At 38.7% G+C, this 24316-nt stretch overlaps 2 protein-coding genes across 3 annotated transcripts; one reads left to right on the forward strand and one right to left on the reverse strand.

Moving 5' to 3' along the window:
• On the forward strand, positions 1 to 9085 carry CLEC4D (C-type lectin domain family 4 member D). Of its 2 annotated transcripts, none has more exons than XM_081587959.1 (6): positions 1 to 342; positions 1862 to 1954; positions 5840 to 5953; positions 6651 to 6802; positions 7870 to 7985; positions 8489 to 9085. In XM_081587959.1, the coding sequence occupies exons 1-6, from the start codon at positions 315 to 317 to the stop codon at positions 8634 to 8636; spliced, it is 651 nt and encodes a 216-aa protein (XP_081444085.1). In that variant the 5' UTR covers positions 1 to 314; the 3' UTR covers positions 8637 to 9085. The 2 variants fall into 2 exon arrangements, with proteins under 2 accessions (XP_081444085.1, XP_081444086.1); XM_081587960.1 differs by having other exon boundaries at positions 5840 to 5944.
• A 2410-nt stretch (positions 9086 to 11495) lies between these two features.
• On the reverse strand, positions 11496 to 21474 carry CLEC4E (C-type lectin domain family 4 member E). Its single transcript, XM_081587961.1, has 6 exons — positions 21192 to 21474; positions 19894 to 19986; positions 18364 to 18453; positions 16761 to 16912; positions 13814 to 13929; positions 11496 to 12210 (listed from the first exon to the last, which is right to left on the reverse strand). The coding sequence occupies exons 1-6, from the start codon at positions 21226 to 21228 to the stop codon at positions 12060 to 12062; spliced, it is 639 nt and encodes a 212-aa protein (XP_081444087.1). The 5' UTR covers positions 21229 to 21474; the 3' UTR covers positions 11496 to 12059.
• Between the last annotated feature and the right edge of the window lie 2842 nt (positions 21475 to 24316).

A 24316-nucleotide genomic window follows, 5' to 3' on the forward strand; every position in this document is an offset into this window, starting at 1 on the left:
ATGACGCACTGGTCTAGTGATCTTATGAAAATTTCTACTGCTTTTGAGTGTGGCTTTCTCAATTTCCTTTTTCTTTGCTCCATCCTAGAGTGAATCAAAGGAAACCCCCGTGTTTGAAAAGACTTCTTCTCTTGAGGTGTCTTTAATATCAAGAGCTTTCTAATCTTGGCAGAATAGGCAAGATTAATGTTCAATCTCAAGAATTTCTGAATATATTTCTTTATCCACGGAAATATACTGTGGGGAAAAAATTTAAGAGGCTGCTGATGCTGCTGGTTCTCTCCACTGCTGAACCACAAGAGATTTAACACACCATGGGGCAAGAAGAACCACAAAATAAATGTGAGTATTTGCCTCCTTTCAGTTTTAAAGAAGCATGTTTAATTATGACTAAGATTTTAAAATATGAATTGATGATAGTTGTAGTTATGAAGATTGAAGATGGTGATGAGGAGGAAGTTGAAGAAAGTGAAAATGATTTTGGTGAAGAGGAGGGACATAGATTCGAACATTTGGGGTATTAGAAACTTCTTTATAAAATGTATAGAGGGATAAGAGAGGACACCAAGTATATAAAAAAATAAGATGAAAGAGTAATTTGGGAAAATTGTTTAAAGGAAAAAAAGAAGAGAGATACAGAAAACACACTGACTGGGACAGCAGTGAACCTGAGGTTCTGACTTTATCTCTTTTTATACTCAAGTTCTACTCAAGTGACACATAGATGGGTTTGTACTGTAAGAACATTAAAAAATACTTTTGAGAAATATATAGAATGAATGCAGAAATATATAATTTTGAAATTAATATTTCATTTCATCTCACCACCCAAGTTTTAATGGGGTCATGATGTATAATGGTACTAAAAATCACATTTTTATGTAGCAATATGTTTTGGAGACTTCTTTCTGTTAATACATACATGTATACATGATTATTCTAATTGCTCTATAGAATTTCATCATATGAACTCACCATAATTTAGTGTCTCTGCTTTTGATGATATGCATGCAAGTATTTGGTTTCAAGGTTTTTTTTCTTTTTCTATTTCCAAAATTATTGCAGTGAATATCATTTTATAGAAATAAGTTTAATTGCTTCTATAGGCTTGATCTCTAGAATTTAAATTGTGGTAAATGTAATGCATTTAAAATTTTATAAGTGTTCTTAACTTTATCTGTGTAAAAGGCTTTCCAGTTTATAGTTCAGTAGTGGCATTTATTTCCTTACTGAGTGTTTATTTCCTGTAGACCTTGCCACACTATATATTCTCAATTTACTTTTAAAAATTTGACATATGACAAAACCACGCCATAATATTTTGGTTTACATGTCTCTTATGGAGCATGCTGTTTGTTAGTTTGTTTAATGGATTTTTGAAATACTTTCAGCAAATTAAATTTTCAGCAAATTTTCTGCTCAAATTTTTGCTCAGTTTTCAAATTGGTTTTTGAAATTCTTTATACGCTCTGGATATTAGCATTGTGACAAGATTTTTCTTCCATGTGTTCCTTGTATTTTAACATTATTTGTTTATAAAGGAGCTTTGATTTTTATGTACTACAATTATCAATTTTTAAAGATTTTGGGGTTTTGAGTCTGGTTAATAAAAAGCATGTTCCTAATCCCCCCAAAAAACCTGAAAGAAATACATTTTATTTGCAAATAAATATATTTAATTAATTTATTTATTTATCAGTGAACTCTAAAGTTGATTTATTCAGGGGAAATCTTTAAGCTCTCTTCTAGGTCTAAAATATTTTGGATGATCTCATTCTAAGCCTTCTCCTTGGTGGCATTAGCTCCCTTAGTTCTTGTGGCTGAGAAGAAGATAACCTATTTATCTTTCTTTTTGTTTTAGTAGAAAGAGGCCAGCATTCCCAGCTGATCCCTTGGACCATTGCTATTTTTTTCATGTCACTTCTAAGTGCCTGTTTTATTGCAAATTGTGTGGGTAAGTTATTAGCAAAGTGGAATGCTCCTTGAATTATTTACTTGAAAAACTTTCAGAAAGTTGCCCTAAACCTTTTGTTATCATGATCTTCTCCAACATACCAATCCAGAAAGCCCTCAGGGCTTGGATCTAATGTTCAGAGCTACATACTTGACCTTCTGTTTTTAGATGATGCAGCCTTGAGCCAGGGAATGAACGGTGGAACTTAGACCCGTTCCTATACATGGGAAGGTTGGAGACTGCAGTAAATCATTCTTTACTTTGGACCAGGATAACAAGGACTGCATCTTACTAGAAAAGAATAACCAGAAAAAAACCCTCAAATTTCAGATGGACTGTAGTCTGGCTTTGAAAAGAAGAACAGCTGGAAGACTTCATTCTGATATCACGACATTGTATAAAGTTATTATAAATAAAGTAATATAGTATAGGTGCAAGAATAAACAAATAGAGAAAGAATGTTGAGAGCTTTGTTACAGATCTGTATTTATGAACTCTATATAAAACAGGCTACCCACTACAGTATTCTTGCCTGGAGAATCCCATGGACAGAGCAGCCTGGCTGGCTACAGTGTATGGGGTCATAAAGAGTTGGACAGGACTGAGCGACTAAACAACAACAAGCAAAATAAAACTGAAGGGAATAAATCAACTATCCTCCAATGAAAATTAATTAAAAAGTGAACAGAAGGGGATATTGCAAAGTTATATAGGGAGAGGACAGTTTTGTTCAATTACTGTAGTAGAGAGGGTTGATTATCCGTATTCAAAAATGAAATTGTTCTCCTGCCTCATATCATGTTCAAAAACCAACCTAAGGTGGAGAATTGATTAAAATATGAAAGCAAATTAATGTTTTAGAAAAAAACATGGAGAATATATTCATGACCTTGAGAAAGAGAATGATGTCTTAAACATGTCACAAAATGTGCTAGTAATTAAAGAGACTATCACCAAAGTATACTATGTTAAAGTAAGAATTACTGTCCAACAAAAATAACAGAGTGACAACAGAAAACATAGGAGAATATGTTTTAATGCATATAATTAATAAAGGATTAGAGTACAGAATATTTAAACCATTGTTCCAAATCAATAGGAAAAATACTGACAACAGAAAAATGGACTAAGTCCTAAACAGGCACAATAGAAAAGAAAAAAAAATGAAATGTCTGATAAACATATAAAATATGTTGAACTTCATTAGTTTTCAGAGAAATGCAAATTCAACTCACAATGAGATACCGCTAAAAAACTTGGGGATGGTAATAATTAAAGTCTGGCAGTAGCAAATATTGATGATACTGCAGAGCAACTAGACCCTCAGTGAATTTCTGCTGGTGGGAGTGTATAGTAGTACTCAGTTTGGTGGCTCAGTTGTGTCCAGCTTTTTGTGACCCCATGGACTGCAGCACTGGCGCCAGGCTTCCTTGTCCATCACCAACTCCCAGAGCTTGCTCAAACTCATGTCCATTGAGTTGGTGATGCCATCCAACCATCTCATCCTGTGTCATCCCCTTCTCCTCCTGCTTTCTATCTTTCCCAGCCTCAGGGTCTTTTCCAAAGAATCCGTTCTTCCCATCAGGTGGCCAAAGTATTGGAGCTTCAGTTTCAGCATTAGTCTTTCCAATGAATATTCAGGACTGATTCCCTTTAGGACTGACTGTTTGATCTCCTTGCAGTCCAGGGGACTCTCGAGTTTTTTCCAACACCACAGTTCAAAAGCGTCAATTCTTTGGCGCTCAGCTTTCTTTATAGTTCAACTCTCACATCCATGCATGAGTACTGGGAAAACCACAACCTTGATTAGACAGACCTTTGTTGGCAAAGTAATGTCTCTGCTTTTTAATATGCTGTCTAAGTTGGTCATAGCTTTTCTTCCAAGGAGCAAGTGTCTTTTAATTTCAGGGCTTCAGTCACCATCTGCAGTGATTTGGGAGCCCCCCCAAAATAAAGTCAGCCACTGTTTCCACTGTTTGCCCATCTATCTGCCATGAAGTGGTGGGACTGGATGCCATGATCTTAGTTTTCTGAATGTTGAGCTTTCAGCCAAATTTTTCAGTCTCCTCTTTCACTTTCATCAAGAGGCTCTTTAGTTCTTCTTCACTTTCTGCCATAAGGGTGGTGTCATCTGCATATCGGAGGTTATTGATATTTCTCCTGGCAATCTTGATTCCAGCTTGTGCTTCCTCCAGCCCAGTGTTTCTCATGATGTACTCTGCATATAAGTTAAATAAGCAGGGTGATAGTATACAGCCTTGATGTACTCCTTTCCCTATTTGAACCAGTCTGTTGTTCCATGTCCGATTCTAACTGTTGCTTATTTACCTGCATACAGATTATACTGCATACAGCAGTATAACCACTTTGAAAAAGTTTGCCCCAACCACAGTTGGCAATGCTGCTGCTGCTGCTGCTAAGTCACGTCAGTCGTGTCTGACTCTGTGAGACCCCATAGACGGCAGCCCACCAGGCTCCCCCGTCCCTGGGATTCTCCAGGAAGAACACTGGAGTGGGTTGCCATTTCCTTCTCCAATGCATGAAAGTGAAAAGTGAAAGTGAAGTCGCTCAGTCATGCCCAACTCTTCGCGACCCCATGGACGGCAGCCCATCAGGCTCCTCCGTCCATGGGATTTTCCAGGCAAGAGTACTGGAGTGGGGTGCCATTGCCTTCTCCATAGTTGGCAATAAGTATAACCTATTACCAGCAATAGGTATAACCTATTACCAGCAATTGCATACGTAGGCACGTACCTTACAGAAATGCATGCTTGAGTGCTCTAAGGAGACATGGTCAAAAATGATCAGAGGTGCAGAGCTCATACTAGCCAAACACTGGAAACAAGGCAACTATCTACCAGAAGAAGAAAAGATAAATACATTTTAGTTCATTAAGATAATGGATCACTTTTCAGCAATGAGAACTGATGATTTATGGTTGCATGAAACAACGTAGATAAATTTCAGAAACAACCCTGAGCAGAAGACAGAACCCAAAGTATGATTTCACTTATATAAAGTTCAGAAGCAGGCAAATCAGATCTGTATGATTTTGTGATAGGTTATGAAGCGGTAAAATTATGAAGCAAAGCACAAAGGGATTGCTTTAAAAGTCATGGCATGATTACCTTTAAGAGAAAGTGAGGGATTCATGTTTGGGATGTGAAGGTCACCTGGGGCTTTGGTAATGTTGTATTTTTTGAGCTGGGTTGTTGGAATGTTCACTTTATAATAATTTGATAAACTGTACATTTATGTTTTTCACTTTGTTAGACTTGGTTATATTTCAAAGTGAAAATACTGAAAAGATAAGTGTGTAAGACTTGTAGAACTTTGCAGAAGAATACCAGTGTTCACCAAAATCTCCCCTCTAAGCACAAATATTGATAGAAAAACGTGTTTAAAAGCACATGGACATTAAGATTTGCAAAACTACCCCCATAAAGCACAAAATGGACACTAAGGGCTTCGCAGGTGACCCTAGTGGTAAAGAACCCACCTGCCAATGCAGGAGACATAAGAAATGCGGTTTCAGTTCCTGGGTCAGGAAGCTCCTCTGGAGGAAGGCATGGCAATCCATTCCAGTATTCTTGCCTGGAGAATCCCATGGACAGAGGAGCCTGGCGGGCTTCAGTCCATAGGGTCGCAAAGAGTCAGACACGACTGAAGTGTCTTAACACGCATGCATAATAATGAAAATATTAATTTTCAATAATTCTTTTCAACCAATTCACCTGGAGCTGAAACAAAGGAACTGCATAGGAAGAACAGAGAAGGTGGGGACCTTAACTATTATGGTAAAAGAAAATTTACTTAGTGCAGTACGCCCCCAAAGTAAGTGGTTATACAGGAAAAGGAAACTAAGATTTTTTTCCTCCTTCACAGTGACTCACCACAACGTTCTACACTGTAAGAAAGGAACGGGGTTCTTCAGGCTCCCAAAGCAGCACCCAAAGGTGACATGCGTCAGAGAGAAACCAGAACTGAAAGGTACAGAGAGTAGAAGATAATTTCTTCCTTATTTCCATTCAAATTCATAGCCTGATTTAAAGAATATCTTTTCTACATTATTATGTAAAGAGAGAGATGAAAAGAGCACAAGATGAGAATCTGGCACAAGAGTGGACATCAGTAAATTGAGATAAAATTATTTTCATGATTGTGAGCAGTTGAATAACTAACCAGAGAATACGAACAAAACATTTATGAGTCGTTTTTGGCATCCAAAGCATAACATTTTCTTTTGATTCAGATATATAAGGACTGCTCCCTCCTAGAATATGTAAACTTTGTCAAAGTGTCTTTATCTCTTTTATTCTGTGAAGGCTCATTACATGAGCATTTTAGCAGGTTCTTTGCCTCCTTCAGATAAAACGTCCTGCCAAAAGCTTTGTTATGAGAACTCTTTCAATATGGTTGTAAATAGATGTAGGGATGTTGAAGAATGATCACGTCTTCTAAGAGAAAATCTTGTAATTTTCTCATGGTCATTATGTGATTCAGATACTTTTGTTTAGGAGCTATTTAGAAATGTAATTTTCAGGATCTTTTTTTATAGGGGGGACAGAATGATTGTGGTAATCCTGGTATTATTCTCTTACGTGTTAATTGGATATTAGGTAGTAAAATAACTATATGATTTGTTATATATGGCATGCTCCCTTGGACCTAATTTTCCTTTTGATTTTCACATGAGGGGGCACCTGGAATTGCTGTCCTGTGGGCTGGAGAGCCTTCCAGTCCAACTGCTATTTTCCTTTTAATGACAACAAGACATGGGCTCAGAGTGAAAGCCACTGCTCTGGAATGGGAGGTCACCTGGCCACCATCAGCACAGGGGCTGAGCAGGTATGCTGAGAGGCTCATGTCAGTTTCTCTGCTGGTTTGAATCTCTTTGCAGAGAGAGGAATTTCTCAGCTCTGCTCCACCTCTGTGCCTTTGCTTCGTCTCTCCCATCTGCCTGGAAAGACTTTCTTCCTCTTGCATTTTTCTTCACATGGCCAACATCTTCTGGTCTTCCCAGATCTGACTCATGTGATATTTTCTCAAGAAAACTACCCTGACCACCTTCCCCACTTCATCCTTCTTGTTCTAATCTGGAAATGCTTTCAGGGTATTTTGTGCATTGTATGACCAGGGCACTTAATTCAATGTTCACTACTCCAGCTCTCCCAGTGACTCCTCCTTTGCAGAGGAATACAGCCATGCTTTATCCATGTTTGTATCTCCAGTGGCTTGTGTAGTGCTAGGCCCACTTAGATAGACCTTGATAAGTGTTTGATGATTAAGCAAATAAATGAATGGTTAATTAGGACTGAAATATCTTCTCAGGATAAAGAATAGGACAGATAATTCAGATGTATGTTTGTTATTCTAAAAAAAGAAATCTCAAGGTAAAGTCAGTTCTGAACTGAAATTTATTTCTTCATGCAATATATTTCCATATATTAGATACCCTGACTCAGATTCTACTCCATTCTTGGTTAACATGGTTTCCTGGAGGACTTTGTTTTCATGGCTTTGCAGCTATAGGTTCAGCAACTCTTTGGAATAAGTGTAATTTAATGAAATACGCAAACAATTAATGAAGGCAATTTTAAAAATAAAATTTCCTAAAAATCCAATCCCATTAAGAACAGTGCTAAGTAAAATGCAAGCTGATCTCATTTAATCTTCACAGTGACCCTCTGAAATAGTGGAGTTGTCCCTTTTGGAGATGAGAAAACTGAGGTTTGGTGACATTAAAGCACTTACCAACATCACATCATAAATGTGAGAGGCAGAATCTGAAAATATCTAACCAGTGCTTTTGTGTTTAACTAGCAGTTTATTTGACCTCTTTCCTCTTTTCCTAAAATACTTGTTATCAACTGATAAATGCAAATATACTTATAAAAGTTTACATTTTTACGCAGAACTTTATCACTCAATTTTTGGATAGACGATTTTCATATTTCCTGGGACTTAGGAATGAGAACCTTGACGGCCAGTGGCATTGGGTGGACAAGACACCATTTAACCCACAGATGGTGTGAGCATACCAACTAGGGTAAAATAGCCTTATAGGCAAATGTAGGAAGAAGACAGAAAGCAGAATTCATTTTAGGCTGGGATATACCAGTGTAGGGCTTCCCTGGTGACCCAGTGGTAAAGAATCCACCTATCAATTCAGGAGATGGTGGGTTCAATCCCTGGGTTGGGAAGATCCCCTGGAAAAGGAAATGGCAACCCACTCCAATATTTTTTCCTGGGAAGTCCCATGGACATAGAAGACTTGAGGGCTACAGTCCATTGGGTCGCAAAAGAGTCAGACGTGACTTAGCAACTAAACAACCACAATACCAGTATAAGAATGTCTACTCAGAACAGAGCACTGTCTGTTCAGGAGCCTCTATGCTAATTGATTGCTCTGATTCTGTTGGACAGTGCAACTGTAAATGTTTCACTAGGGGCATTTTCTCTGCCTTGTCCTCTGACCTCTACTATACACACACAACATGTACACACACGTGTATATATATTTTTTCATTTCAGATTCTGGCACAAGCGTGAACCTAACAATGATCAGAAAGAAAAATGTGTTGTTCTTGTTAATGACAAAGGCAAATGGGCCTGGAGTGATTTTCCCTGTGACTCTAAGACAAGTTGGATTTGCAAGATAATTGGAACTGCATTCAACTGAAAACCTACGTAGGGCGCCCTGTGATGACAGAAAACAAGAAACAATGCAACTAAAGCAGAACATACATGTATATTGGGAACAGAGAAAACATTTTCCATCGTAGAACATTCTCAGTCATGATGGCCTTATTTATTTATTTTTTTGTTTCATTCATCCGAGATAATGTATTTTCGTGTAGTGTTTTGGTGGAAAGAATCGTATTTTCCTGTGAGAATCAATTTTCATTAACTTTGCTTTCTTGATAGTATTTCAGGCAGGGTATTTACTTTTCAACTGGTGTGTATTGATTACATATTTAATAGCTTGAATGGTGAAATCTCTTAAGTCACCATTTCCTCTGCTCTGATGATTCTTAGCACTTAAAGTTCAAAGGTGGGATATTCCAATTGGTAGTAGTGTATTATTTTTTTTAACCCAAATATCACAAACTCTAAAGTTTTTAAGCAGCATTTTTATTGTCTGGTGCTTTGTTTTCAGGTTTTTTAATAGTATCAGTCAATAGATTGAAATTTCATGAGCAAAATATTTTCTGAAGAACAGTATAGAATAGTTAGAATTATGGTATTGCCCAAGAAGAAAGGGCTTCCCTGGTAGCTCAGTTGGTAAAGAATCTGTCTGTAGTGCAGGAGACCCCGGTTGGATTGCTGGGTCAGGAAGATCTGCTGGAGAAGGGATAGGGTGCCTACTCCTGTATTCTTGGGCTTCCCTGGTGGCTCAGATGGTAAAGAATCCGCCTGCAATGCGGCAGACCTGGGTTCTATCCCTGGGGTGGGAAGATCTCCTGGAGAAGGGAATGGCTACCCACTCCAGTATTCTTGCCTGGAGAATCCTAAGGACAGAGGAGCCTGGGGTCGCAAAGAGTCACACGTGACTGAATGACTTTCACTTTCCAGCAAGAAAAAAATATCCATTTACCTTTTAAAAAATTTACTCCACTTTAAAAATCTTACCAAAGTGAGGAGTCTCAAGCTGATAATTTCTTTTTGAGTGGAAAAGTCCTTTACAGGCCATCTTAAGCAAAATTTTTGTGGTTATCTATAAGGCCTATAACCTGGAGGAGGGCATGGCAATCCACTCCAGTACTCTTGCCTAGAGAATCCCATGCACAGAGGAGCCTGGAAGGCTTCAGTCCATAGGGTCACACGGAGTCAGACACAACTGAAGCGACTAAGCAGCAGCAGCATAAGGCCTATAAAATTCTTCAATTTCAAGAATTCTTTAATTTCACTTCAATTTTTTTTATTTGGTAAATTTAAGTAAAATTAAATTTTATACTTTAAAAGAAATTTAAATTGAAATTTCATACATCATCTGCTGTATGATTCCTATCGATCTTAACCTACATCAACTTGGAATTCAATTCTTTTTTTAACTTTCATCTTTATACAAATATTGCTCTATAGAAATTTTTAATGATAAATAGATAACATTTTAAAAAGATGTAGTAAAGTTGTTTTTCTTTTTTAAAAAAATAGGGGCCAAAGTGGTGATAGTATTTCAAGTGTAACAGAGGTTTATTTGGAGAACATGGTCTTGGGAATATGAATGACTAATTATTCTTTATTTTTTGTGACTTTTTGGGTTTTCTGGTGCCTAAGTATTTATATAACCCCATTTATAAAATATGATATTTAAAAACAGTTTCACTTGGATGATCTTCTCAAAGAAGAATTTTTCTGATAAATAACTTAGGTTCTAATGATCTTTACTCTAATAAAATCGTGATAATTATTTTCTTTGCCAAACTTTGAAGGCAGAGTTAGTTGCTTGACTTAAATTGTAAATAGTGAAATATATGCATTAATATTTTTATGTGTCTTTCAATTTCAAAATAAAATTTAAAATAATTATAGCCATCTGAAGTATAAAAGCAATGAACAAAAACATTTCCACATATTTTTAAGTGTTTCCCCATTTGATGTTTGTGATATGAAAAGAGAAATTAGAAAGTTGAAGATATATTTATTGAATTACTTTCAGGTTGAATGACTTTTGTTTTAAAGGCATATTGATTTCAAAAACACAGATTATCATGCCTATGAGAAATAAACATTTGTAAAGAAAGCTAATATATTATATTCATTTATTCAGTTGAATTTTCCCATTCAATGATTATACATTAATTTAAATGTATGATTTTGAGGGTCTATTTATGGTGCTGTGTTGAAAAAACATGCTTATAAAAGCTGCTGTGTTATTTACATATTCTTGATTAACCTTATCAATATTGATAGACTGTGCTGTGCTTAGTTGTTCAGTTGTATCCAACTCTTTGTGACCCTATGGACTGTGGCCCACCAGGCCCCTCTGTCCATGGGGATTCTCCAGGCAAGAATACTGGAGTGGGTTGCCATGCCCTCCTCCAGGGGATCTTCCCAACCCAGGGATTGGACCCAGATCTCCTGCATTGCAGGCAAATTCTTTACCATCTGAGCTACCAGGGAAGCCCAAGAATACTGGAGTGGGTAGCCTATCCCTTCTCCAGGGAATTCCCGACCCAGGAATAGAATGGGGGTCTCTTGCTGGTAGATTCTTTATCAACTGAGCTACCGGGGAAGACCATTGATAGACTATTATGCAATAAATGGACAGGCTTGAGACTGGAAAGTGTGAAATTGATTGCCCTCTTAGAATAATTTATATTGCTCCTGCTTTTTATGTCTTGGTTTGTTGGCCATGAGGCATATGGGATTCCTGCTCCCTGACCAGGGATTGAACCTGCATCCTCTGCATTGGAAGGTGAAGTTCCAGCCACTGGACCAGCAGGGAAGTCCCTGGATGACAGTCTCTTTGGAGCTGAAAGTTAGCATGCTTTTCTATTAATAAGTAGGCAAAGTAAATGCCTTTGGCTGGAAAGTCCACACCAGTCTTTTAATCAGGAATAAATTCATGACTTGAAAAGTTTCCTACTCATTATATAGGAGAACACAGTGAAGTGATATGCTTGGGTAGGGGGTAAAAAACAGAATGAAATCAAGAAGACAGATTTTTCAGGAACTAGAAAGAAAACATGACACAGAGCCTGAATTTGAACAGTTTAAGACACTTTCCAAAATTCTCTTCTTTGCTGGATTTGGTGCATGTTTGTGTCCCTGTATTTTCACATAAGTACTCATAAATGAAGCATTTGTACCAAAGGGAGACAGGAATAACCCTTCTCGCAGCATTGCTAGAGAAGCTTGGTAAATTCTGGGAAATCCAAAGACTGATAAAGACAAAAGTGCACTTCAGTCGATACCATGAATTATAACCTTCAAAATGACTTATTTTTATTTATATCAAAGCAACAAACATTTATGAAGTCCTAAAAAAGTGCAATGCGTGCTTTTCTCACGTTGGAGTTGTGTGGTTATGATTATCGCTTGCTCTCTCCCATTTATGCATTTTAGGGTTACGCCTTGTGTCTTGAAGATTTTTCTTTTCTCAAATCTTTCTTTCTGGCATTTCGCAAACCCGAAACATACTGAAGAAACAGGGCACATCATTCCAGTTTTGTCTTGGATTTGAGGAGTCCCTTATGGTGGCGCAGTCCTCCACGGTAACCAGGTTGTTGGGCTCCCCTGAGTCCCAGAAGCTGAAAGAGAGCAACAGGGGAGATTTACACAAGGCAAGGTAACCTATGCATGCATGCTAGGTCACTTTATTCATGTCTGACTCTTTGTGACCTTATGGACTGTATGTAGCCCACCAGGCTCCTCTGTCCATGGGATTCTCCAGGCAAGAATACTGGAGTGGGTTGCCATTTCCTGCTGCAGGGCATCTTCCCAACTCAGGGACTGAAGCTATGTCTCTTACCTCTCCTGCATTGGGCAAGTTGGTTCTTTACCATTAGTGCCACCTGGGAAGCCCTATAAACTAGGCAAAATACATTGATGTTTGACTTTACAACAATTTTATGAGATGAGTATTATAATCTCCACTTTGTTGATGAAGCAAAAGAATCTTAGAAGAGCTAAACCATTTCTCTAAGTCATAGAGTTTGTGAATAGTGAAATTAAACTGGACCTTTCTGACTTTCTATTCTGCTGCGATCGCTCATGGCTTTAGGCCCAAAATGGAGACGTTAGGGGAAAAAAGGATATCTTGATGGATTTGTTTCCTTCACACATAGCTCACATCGTGTTTAGCTCCCCTTATCCTATAGAGTTTGTATTCACTGAGGTGCATACCTCAGTGGGGCCACAGAACAACGTTTTAAAGGGTCAGAACATCCTACTTTTAGTCCTTAGAATCTGGTGGTGCAGTGGATAAGAATTCACCTATCAATGCAGGGGACACAGGTTCAGTCCATGATCTGGGAAGATCCTACATGCCACGGAGCAGCTAAGCCTGTGCACCACAACTACTGAGCCCAAGCACTCTAGAACCCGAGAGCCGCAACTTCTCAGCCTGTGGGCTGCAGCTACCGAAGTCCACGCACTGTGGAGCCTGTGCTCCTCAACAAGAGAAGCCATCACAATGAGAAGTCCATGCACTGAAATGAAAAGTAGCCCCCACAACTAGAGAAAGCCTTTACAAAGCAACGAAGACTCAGGGTAGCCAAAAATAATTAATTAATTTTTTAAAATCCAAAGCTCCAAGAAAAGAATCTGTCTTTCTCAAATCATTGTTTTTGTCTCATTGACTACAGTTTGGGGGCATAAGACTCCAAATTCCACTCTTTGTCTCCCCTGCATTTCCCATGAATTAGTGTTCAGCTTTAAGCCTCTTCCCATTTCATCTATTATTTCTCCTTTAGTTCTGAGGTAATTCTAGGAGATGGAGGCAGCAGATCTTTGTGCTTCTCTTTTCTGTTTTATATATCAGCTCTTTTTATTTTTGCATTTAATATCACCAAGAATGGACATGAATATACCTCCTGGACCAGAAGAAGGTTCTGAGGACTCTCCTCAACAGTGGTCTAACTTTACAATTTGGGCTAGTGTTATAATTCTACTGGGCTTCCCAGGTGGCTCAGTGGTAAAGACTCCACCTGCCAATGAAGGAGACACAGGTTCGATCCCTGGGTCAGGAAGATCTCCTGAAGAAGGAAATGGCAACTTGCTCCAGTATTCTTGCTTGGAAAATCCCATGAGCAGAGGAGCCTGGCAGGCTACTGCCCATGGGGTCTCAAAAGAGTTGGACACAACTGAGCAACTAAACAACAACAAATAGTTCTACTACAAGAAGGAAATTACCTCAGAGACTTTGTGAGAGGTGTACCATCTACCCATTGCCACTGACCCTCAGTCACCTGGTCCGTCAGTCCAATATAAAACTCTTTCTTTCTAGGTTTTGCATGGTAAAGGAATTCCTATGGAAGCAAATGAGGAGATCAGTTATTCCAATTCCAAACAAACGTTGAAGGTAATTGTTATTAAGAGAGAAGTAGGATTTGGACTGGAGATGATAGAAAAATGGGCCTGAAATGATAAGATTATAGAGGATTTATTTTGGCAAAGCATAGATAGCATAAAATCACGCCAGTGAAAAGGAACTTGTGACAGAGAAGGAGGTTCACAATAACTCATGCAAAGTTTATCTATGGTTATGGGTAGCACAAAACGTTATAAACCTTAGCTTAAATACAATGGACAATTTCTGCTTGCCCTCTTTCACATGTTTCTAAATACACTGGTCATTCTAAAATTAGGTCCCCATATATACCCTATCATGTGTAAAATAAATAGCTAATGGGAAGCTGCTATATAGCACAGGGAGCTCAGATCAGTGCTCTGTGATGACCTAGAGGGGTGGGATGGGGAGTGGGAGGGAGGTTCAAGAGGGAGGGGATACATGTATACATATAGCTGATTCATCTGGTTGTACAGCAGAAACTAACACAACATTGTAAAGCAATTATGCTCCAATAAAAATAATAAATAAATAAAATAAAATAAGAAAACTAAAATAAAATATATAAAATATTAACTAAAAATGAATAAATAAAGTAATAATTCAGTTCAGTTCAGTTGCTCAGTCGTGTCTGACTCTTTGTGACCCTGTGGACTGCAGCATGCCAGGCCTCCCTGTCCATTACTAACTTCCAGAGTTTACTCAAACTCATGTCCATTGAGTCGGTGATTCCATCCAACCATCTCATCCTCTGTCGTTCCCTTCTCCTCCTACCCTCAATCTTTCCCAGCATCAGGGTCTTTTCAAATGAGTCAGCTATTCGCATCAGGTGGCCAAAGTATTGGAGTTTCAGCTTCAATATCAGTCCTTCCAATGAATATTCAGGATTGATTTCCTTTAGGATGGACTGGTTGGATCTCCTTGCAGTCCAAGGGACTCAAGAGTCTTCTCCAACACCACAGTTCAAAAGCATCAATTCTTCAGTGCTCAGCTTTCTTTATAGTCCAACTCTCATATCCATACATGACTACTGGAAAAACCATAGCCTTGACTAGATGGACCTTTGTTGGCAAAGTAATGTCTCTGCTTTTTAATATGCTGTCTAGGTTGGTCATAGATTTTCTTCCAAGGAACAAGCATCTTTTAATTTCATGGCTGCAATCACCATCTGCAGTGATTTTGGAGCCCCAAAAAATAAAGTCTGCCGCTGTTTCCACTGTTTCCCCATCTATTTGCCATGAAGTGATGGGACCAAATGCCATGATCTTAGTTTTCTGAATGTTGACCTTTAAGCCAACGTTTTCACTCTCCTCTTTCCCTTTCATCAAGAGGCTCTTTAGTTCTTTACTTTCTGCCATAAGGGTGATGTCATCTGCATATCTGAGGTTACTGATATTTCTCCTGGCAATTTTCATTCCAGCTTGTGCTTCCTCCAGCCCAGCGTTTCTCATGATGTACTCTGTATATAAGTTGAATAAGCAGGGTGACAATATACAGCCTTGACGTACTCCTTTTCCTATTTGGAACCAGCCTGTTGTTCCATGGCCCATTCTAACTATTGCTCCCTGACCTGCATACAGATTTCTCAACAGGCAGGTCAAGTGGTCTGGTATTCCCATCTCTTTAAGAATTTTCCAGTTGATTGTGATCCATACAGTCAAAGGCTTTGACATAGTCGATAAAGCAGAAATAGATGTTTTTCTGGAACGCCCTTGCTTTTTTGATGATCCAGCGGTTGTTGTATTTGATCTCTGGTTCCTCTGTCTTTTCTAAAACCAGCTTGAACATCTGGAAGTTCACCATTCACGTATTGTTGAAGCCTGGCTTGGAGAATTTTGAGCATTACTTTATTAGTGTGTGAGATGAGTGCAATTGTGCAGTAGTTTGAGCATTCTTTGGCATTGCCTTTCTTTGGGATTGGAATGAAAACTGACCTTTTCCAGTCCTATGGCCACTGCTGAGTTTTCCAAATTTGCTGGCATATTGAGTGCAGGACTTTCACAGCATTATCTTTTGAAAGTGAAACTGAAAGTGAAAGTCGCTCAGTTGTGTCCGACTCTTTGCAACCGCATGGACAATACAGTCCATGGCATTCTCCAGACTAGAATACTGGAGTGGGTAACCTTTCCCTTCTCCAGGGGATCTTCCCAACCCAGGGATTGAATGTAGGCTTCCTGCATTGCAGGCGGATTCCTTACCAGCTGGGCACAAGGGAAGCCCAAGTATACTGGAGAGGGTAGCCTATCCCTTCTCCAGTGGATCTTCCCAACCGAGGAATTGAACCGGGGTCTCCTTCATTGCAGGTGGATTCTTTACCAGCTGAGCCATGCGTGTGAGATGACTGCAATTGTGCAGTAGTTCGAGCATTCTTTGGCACTGCCTTTCTTTGGACTGGAATGAAAACTAACCTTTTCCAGTTCTGTGGCCACTGCTGAGTTTTCCAAATTTGCTGGCATATTGAGTGCAGCACTTTCACAGCATCATCTTTTAGGTAATAATAATTACAAATTAATAAATAATAAATAAAATGAAGTCCCAACCCTCTTTTTTTCCTGCCTTACTAATAAAGGAATTAAACATGAAAATTTCTTTTTATCCTAGTTTCTTCTAGTAAAGAAAATAAAGTTGGTAATGACTTACAGAAAAGGTAAGAATGGCATGTATTTCAGTAAATTCATGTGACACATAGGAATTGTGGGTCAAATACTATACACAAGCATGTATGGGATAAGGGAAGGTGGGTCCTGTGAAGGATGTTTCACTACACTGGAGGATGCTGTACTCAACTACCTGCTCCTCCTGCGTGTTGATAACCACCAGGTGAGCGCCCATGCTTGAGCAGTTTTTTAGACTTGCTGTCCAGGACATGGTGTTAGCAGAGAAGAAGTAGCAGCTGGATTGAAAATGGACCCAGTTCAATGGACAGCAATTCTTGACTGAACCTGGAAGGAGAGAAGTTTCTGTGAGAGTCCCACATGAACAGGGTAAGATAATAGAAACTTTCCTCTGAGCTGATAAGCTCTTCACTTAGAGTCAGAAGCCTTGGAACCCCTTGTTCATGCTCCACATCTTACTATCCAAGACTTTAGGTAACTCCTCAGTCAACAAATACAAACAGCAATGTTCTTGTCTTTCAAGACATAATCCTTACTTTCTAGATGTCAGTGCCAATAAATATTAACACAACGGTATAAAAGCAGTCTCCAACCTTTTGGCACCAGGGACAGGTTTTGTGGTTTGGAGTGGTACACATTTATTCTAAAGTTTTGCTGTAACATCCTCAAAGTTTCCTGTTTGAATGCTAATTGCACTTCCAAAGTTTTATTCTTGTCCTCTTACCAAATTCTCATTATTCTCTGACAGGCAAGATTTTGCATTTTACTTTTGAAAAACAAGACCCAACTCAGTTACTTATCCCCAAAGAGATTGGGAACCTCTGGTATATACAATCTTCCTTAGTTATGCTATTGACATGGGACCCTATTATCTGTTCGTAGACTTCCAAGTTCAGAGAAAAATTATGTATTTTCCCTGAATGACCACTAAGCAACTGTCTCTCGTGTTTTCCAAACAATGTACCCTCAACAGAATCTCCAAACTAGTTGTCCTACAGTTCTTAGAACTATAGAATTTCAGCCTATGAAGTTTATTAAAAATAAATAGTCCAATCCCTCTTGATTTAATGGTGAGTAAATTATAGCTCAGAGAAGGAAGTCACTTTCTATTGTCAAGTGGCATTTTGCTAAGACTTGGACCAGGACAATATGGAAGAGTACAGGGAGCATATTTCTGAGATATTTTCAAATTTCCCTCCTATATTTTTTTCCTCCTTCACCTCATTTTGGAAGCAGGTGATGGGTGAAATAAAAAGTACACTTCTGGGAATAACATCTTCAACTTCTAGATTCACTCTTCAGTCATACGCCTCACATTTATTCTAAAGGTTTGCTATAATGTTCCCAAAGTGTCCTGCTTGAACACAAATTGCACTTCCAAAGTTTTATTCTTGTCCTCTTACCAACTTCTCATTATTCTCTGACAGTACAGGCAAGATTTTGCATTTTGCTTTTGAAAAACAGGACCCAACTCGATTATTTTACTTATCCCCAAATCAATCTAAAGCCAGAAAATGTTGCTATGTAAATTGAGATGTTCAAATTTGAGGTCTATTATACCTGACCCATCGGGCTTCCCTGGTGGCTCAGAAGGTAAATAGTCCACCTGCAATGTGGGAGATCTGGGTTTGATCTCTGGGTTGGGAAGATCCCCTGGAGGAGGGCGTGGCAACCCACACTAGTATTCTGGAGAATCCTCATGGACAGAAGAGCCTGGTGGACTACATAGGGTCGCAAAGAGTCAGACATGACTGAGCAACTAAGCACAGCACACATACCTGATCCATCATTATAGCAAGAGAGTTCCATGGAATCTCCAGGTGGCTGGAGCTTTTTCTCATCACATAGTTGAAAGATGCCATACGTCACTGTAAGGTAAAGGGGCACAGCTAATATTCATTACCCTTAATAAAAATACATTTTATCTGACACTGATGAACCTATTTGCAGGGCAGGAATAGAGACGTAGACATAGAGAGCAGGCTTGAGGACACAGTCCAGGAGAGAGAGGGTGAGGCGAATTGAGAAAAAGATACATTACCATATATAAAACAGATTGCTAGTGGGAATTTGCTGTATGATGCAGGGAGTTCAACCCAGTGCTCTGTGATAATCTAGAGGGGTGGGATGGGGTGGTAGGAGGCTCAAGAGGGAGGGGACATATGTATATTTATGGCTGATTCACAGTGTCATATGGCAGAAGCCAACATAACATTGTAAAGCAATTATCCTCCAATTAAAATTTTTTACAAATACATTAAAATTTTTTTATAGTAAAGTAGCAGTAGTTATGATATTTCCTTATTATCTGCTTTTACTTCAGCATGGATAGGAACTGAGGTTTTCTTACTCAAAGAAGAGAGAATTCACATTTCACACTTTTCCTGATTTATGAAGATAAATGTACTTTATTTCAGGTCCAAAGACCCAAAGAAAACAGATATTATGTTATGTAAAACTCACATTAAATACATTTGTATGTTTTTTTTTTTCTTGTAACAAAGCCCTAGCTGAGACAGGAGAGTAGAAGAAAACTTTTTTACTCACCTACACAGTAGAATGCATTTTAAAAGACAAATATTTTTGAAATGCTAATGTTTTACTTGATTCCACAAAATATTCTTCTCAGCCAGTTTCTTACCAAAGAAAGACATCCATATGAATTTACCTGTAGGAATTATGTATCTCAATATAGCTGTCTTACTAGCGGTACAATATGCTTGGTAAGTCCTAAGCAATAAGTCCTAGCCTAAGATGAAAATGAATTACCTATTTATTGAATGAACTTCATTAATAACATGATGATGATAATGCAGAAGATTGGTTTCAGTAATGTTAAATGAATGAATTATTGGAATGGCCACTGATCATATAAATTGCCAAATTCAATTTAGCAGCTTGTATATTCTACCTGGATGTATTCTTAGTAGTGTGTGCATAATTTGGAAAAATAAACTCAACAATGAGTTAAATATATATAGTAAATGTGTTTGGACTCTCTCTTGTTGCTGTTGTTTAGTTGCTAAGTCATGTCCAGCTTTTTGCAACCCCATGGACTATGGCCTGCCAGGCTCCTCTGTCCATGGGATTCTTCAGGCAAGAATACTAGAGTGGATAGCCATTCCCTTCTCCAGAGGATCTTCCTGATGCAGACGCAGGGATCTCCTGCATTACCAGCAGATTCTTTACCATCTGAGTCACCAGGGAAATGGAAATACCCTTTGTGGGAGAAGAGAACCCACAGTCAACAAGGAAGAATTCACTCCTAATGTTCACCAGGCAGCTTGAATGTGACCTTCAGAACTCACCAACACATCTGGTGATAAAACAGGCACTCAGGAGCAGGATGGAGGCCCCAGCAATGGCCCATGAGAGCAGCTGGGGAGAGAAGCATCTTCTCTCTGCAGAAAGAAAGACATACAAGTGGTCAATCTTCCTAAAAAGCTATGAAAGAGATATAAAAAATTTGTATTTGACCCTGTTTATTTCCTTCCACTTGTATTACCTATACTGAGTAATTCTCACACTTCAGCATGCATCAAGATCATTGGAAGGGTTGGCTAAAACACAGATCATGGGGTCTCACCTCCAGAATTAAAAATTCGGTAGAGCTGGTATGGAACCCTCAAGTTTCCAGGAGCTGAGAATGCTGTTGGCCTGGGGAACCACACTTAGAGAAGCACAGAAGGAGGTCATGGCTATTTTTAAGAGTCTGACTCAAGGACTCAGACAGATGTGCAATTTTTTTCCTTTCTAACTCTCCCAGATTTTCCCTCTTTCCCTCTCCCTTTCTCCTCCTCACTCTTTCCAATTTTTCTTGTCTCTCTGCTCCTCTCCTCCTTTCAGGATCTCCTTTTCCAAGTGCTTTGTAAATCAATCTGATAAAACGTTGATGACCTAGTACCCCTCCTCCTCCCTCCAGGCACACATATTTACATACAGAGAGTGAATTCCAGAGACTTGCCCAATGGGACACAATGAACTATGGAAAAGGTGGTAGTCTGGTAGCTCTCCCTGAACTCAATCTCCTGCAATCTTTCCAGAAGAACATCTAGCCTTCTAACCATTCTCTTTTATTTCCTCCTTTCATTCTCTGTCTCTGTCTCTCCTCTCTTACTCTGCTGGCATTTACTGGGTAACAAGTCAGTCTCCTCACTCCAGGAGACAACAAAATGGAGAAATGATGACATTTTAAGTATCAACAAAACAAACTGACCTTGGAGAGATATGAGGGGCTTTAAAAATATTGTTTTATTTTGATGGATAAAATTTCTCCACTTTCTTCCAGACCTCATTCATCCCTAAATTTATTGTCCTGTCCCCAGAATGTTTATCACCTCTTCCACGAAAAATCTATGAAAGAAAAGTGCACGCATGCTCAATTGTCTCCTACTCTTTGAGACCCCATGGACGATAGCGCACCAGGCTCCTCTCTCCATGGGATTTTCCAGGCAAGAATACTGGAGTGGGTTGCCATTTCCTCCTCCAGTCTTCCCAACCCTGGGATCAAACCTATGTCTCCTGTGACTCCTGCATTGGCAGGCAGATTCTTTACCACTGAGCCACCAGGGAAGACTGAAGGAAAAGAAATAGTTGCAAATCTTACCTGTGCTTTGTGATGCTGGTGATGTGGATGAATTCATTCTTTCTCTTATCTCTTTCTCTTCCTTTCCTCTCCTCCTCACTGTCTCTTTCTTCCTCCTGCTCTCCTCCTCCCTGTCTCTGTCCTTAGTTTCTGAGTCCAAGAGTGCTTTGTTGATAAGAGTCAAAGAAAATGAAGGAGGAATAATTGATCTGTGTTTTAGGAAGCTCAACCCTAAGACAAGAAAATTAGCTTGTTCTGTGGCTGTGTGTTTATGTCAAGATTTCCTTTGTTGCATAAGGAGGACAAGGGAGTTTACCGGGCAACAGTCTCCTCAGTCCAGGAAACAATGAAATGGGGAAATGAAGACATTTTAAGCATCAATGAAACAGACAGAACTTGTGGAGATATGATGGGCTTAAAAATTATTGTTTTATTAATATTTTGGTGGATAAATTTCTGTGCTTTCTTCCAGACCTCTCTTATCCTTAAATTTTTCCTTGACATCTGTGGGACTCACCTCTGCACTTCCAAACCACTTTGATCTTTACTATTACACATTTGTTAACTGAAAAGAGGGCTTCCCTGGTGGCTCAGATGGTAAAGAGTCTACCTGCAGTGACGGAGACCTGGGTAGGGTCCCTGGTTCGGGAAGATCCCCTGGAGAAGGAAATGGCAACCCACTCCAGTATTCTTGACTGGAAAATCCTATGGATGGAGGAGCCTGGCAGGCTACATTCTATGGGTTGCAAAGAGTCAGACATGACTGAACTGAAAAGGAGACACATCTGACACAGAGCTGGGCATGTGGTATATGTATTTATACCTCAGCCATGTGAATCTCTTGTCACCTTTCATGCTTTTTCTTCCTCTTTCATTTGAAGCTCTTAAACAGTCTATTACTTTGGATTACATATGTCTTTTATCAAGTGATGGCCACTAGGCTGTTTTACAGGTTCAACTCAGATGAACAGCCTTTTGTAGTATAACTATGCACTTTGAAACTCATCTCAGTTTCTTACATCATAACATAGCTTCTGAGGTTCTGGAAGAGGTTCAGTAGGAAGTTTAATTCTACTGTTTTAAATTACTTGAGGGTTTTGTTTTATATTAATATTATAACCTATTTCTCTCAAAGGGAAAAATGAATTTGAATGTTAGAAGAAATAATTTCAATTAGACGTTGGAATACAGTGTGTTTCTGGAAGATTAGTTGCATATAGTCATGTTCTGTTACTTAAGGATAAGATTAACTGGTCTCAGTTGATTTAAATTCACATATGTTATATATATATGTACAAAACCTGGTAATCCCCACACCCAATGACTCACAGACTTCTCATGTGTTAGAAAATATCCCTGTTCTCAAAGGGACTTTTTATTGGTTGAATGTATTGGTCAATTCCCTTCACATTTTCCATTTAACAGTTATATAGATTACAGTATGCTTTCAAATGTTACACATTTATTTTATAAACATACACATTTTTAATGTATGCTATCAGCAAATGGCTTTGAGCCACTAGACAGAGAAATTGTCTAGTGAGTGAGTTATATGGATTATTAAATAGTGAATTGCACTGACTACAGCCCATTATTTATTATTATCAATCAGCAGGAATCAATATGAACAGTTATGTTAATAACTTAATGAATATACAATTAGCTAGATATTAATGTTAACAGTCCTGTTTTTATCAACTAAAATATGAGTATGATTTTATCCCCTTTGTTTTACTACTTTCCTCCAAGTTATAAAAATAATATTCTTATGTTGAATAATATGAGAAAAATGTGACAAGTAAAAGATCTCCATCTATCCTTAGTCCATACTTCTAAAGCCAATCGTGGTTGATGATTTTTTTTGCATACTTTGAGAGATTAAAAAAAAATTATTTATTTATTTTTGGCTGCACTGGGTCTTTGTTGCTGAGGATGGGCTTTCTCTAGTTGTGATGAGCAGAGGCTAGATTTTGGAAATCTACCACATTTTCCTGAAGCTGACATAAGCAGTATGACATAAGCTCTCTTAGCCTGCAGCCCAAATTTGATGTTTATTTGGAGTACCATCTCACCCTCTGTCATCCCCTTCTCCTCCTGCCTTCAATCTTTCCCAGTATCAGGGTCTTTTCCAGTGAGTCAGTTCTTCACATCAGGTGGCCAAAGTATTGGAGTTTCAGCTTCAGCATCAGTCCTTCCAATGAATATTCGGGACTGATTATGAGGATGAGATGGTTGGATGGCATCACCATCTCAATGGACATAAATTTGAGTAAGCTCTGGGAGTTGGTGCTGGACAGGGAAGCCTGGCATGCTGCAGTCCAGGGGGTCTCAAAGAGTTGGACACAACTGAGCAACTGAACTGAACTGAACTGAACTGTGCATATTGCTAATTTATATAGTTCATTTCATTATAATGTATACCTGACTTTGTAATGTTGAACTTACAACCCTTTATATTAACATTTAAAATATAAAATCCAAATATCTGCAGCAATAAATAAATAAATAAACCTGAAATTTTGTCTCAGGTCAATTATTTTCACTGTAATTTAATATCAAAGCCTTACTATGAAAATGTAACACAAGGACATGACAATATAGGAATATTAATTACTCAGCCACAGGACTGGAAAAGGTCAGTTTTCATTCCAATCCCAAAGAAAGGCAATGCCAAAGAATGCTCAAACTACCGCACAATTGCACTCATCTCACATGCTAGTAAAGTAATGCTCAAAATTCTCCAAGCCAGGCTTCAGCAATACGTGCACCGTGAACTTCCAGATATTCAAGCTGGTTTTAGAAAAGGCAGAGGAACCAGAGATCAAATTGCCAATATCCGATGGATCATCGAAAAAGCAAGAGAGTTCCAGAAAAACATCTATTTCTGCTTTATTGACTATGCCAAAGCCTTTGACTGTGTGGATCACAGTAAACTGTGGAAAATTCTGAAAGAGGTGGGAATACCAGACCATTTGACCTGTCTCTTGAGAAACCTGTATGCAGGTCAGGAAGCAACAGTTAGAACTGGACATGGAACAACAGACTGGTTCCAAATAGGAAAAGGAGTACGTCAAGGCTGTATATTGTCACCCTGCTTATTTAACTTCTATGCAGAGTACATCATGAGAAACGCTGGGCTGGAAGAA

Source organism: Giraffa tippelskirchi, chromosome 4, assembly GCF_054371585.1.
Source record: "Giraffa tippelskirchi isolate mGirTip1 chromosome 4, T2T-mGirTip1v1.2.pri, whole genome shotgun sequence".
NCBI classification, from domain to species: Eukaryota; Metazoa; Chordata; class Mammalia; order Artiodactyla; family Giraffidae; genus Giraffa; species Giraffa tippelskirchi.

What these genes read in the sequence shown, in the direction of transcription:
- CLEC4D (XM_081587959.1), top strand. Translation starts at nt 315, where the DNA reads ATGGGGCAAGAAGAACCACAAAATAAAT. An exon ending in TTTTATTGCAAATTGTGTGG is followed by an intron (nt 1,955 to 5,839) that starts GTAAGTTATTAG and finishes CCTCCTTCACAG; the next exon opens with TGACTCACCACAACGTTCTA. An exon ending in TCAGCACAGGGGCTGAGCAG is followed by an intron (nt 6,803 to 7,869) that starts GTATGCTGAGAG and finishes ATTTTTACGCAG; the next exon opens with AACTTTATCACTCAATTTTT.
- CLEC4E (XM_081587961.1), bottom strand. Translation starts at nt 21,228, where the DNA reads ATGAATTCATCCACATCACCAGCATCACAAAGCACAG. An exon ending in ACCAGCATCACAAAGCACAG is followed by an intron (nt 19,987 to 21,191) that starts GTAAGATTTGCA and finishes TTCTTTCTGCAG; the next exon opens with AGAGAAGATGCTTCTCTCCC. An exon ending in TCAACACGCAGGAGGAGCAG is followed by an intron (nt 13,930 to 16,760) that starts GTAGTTGAGTAC and finishes TTGCTTCCATAG; the next exon opens with GAATTCCTTTACCATGCAAA.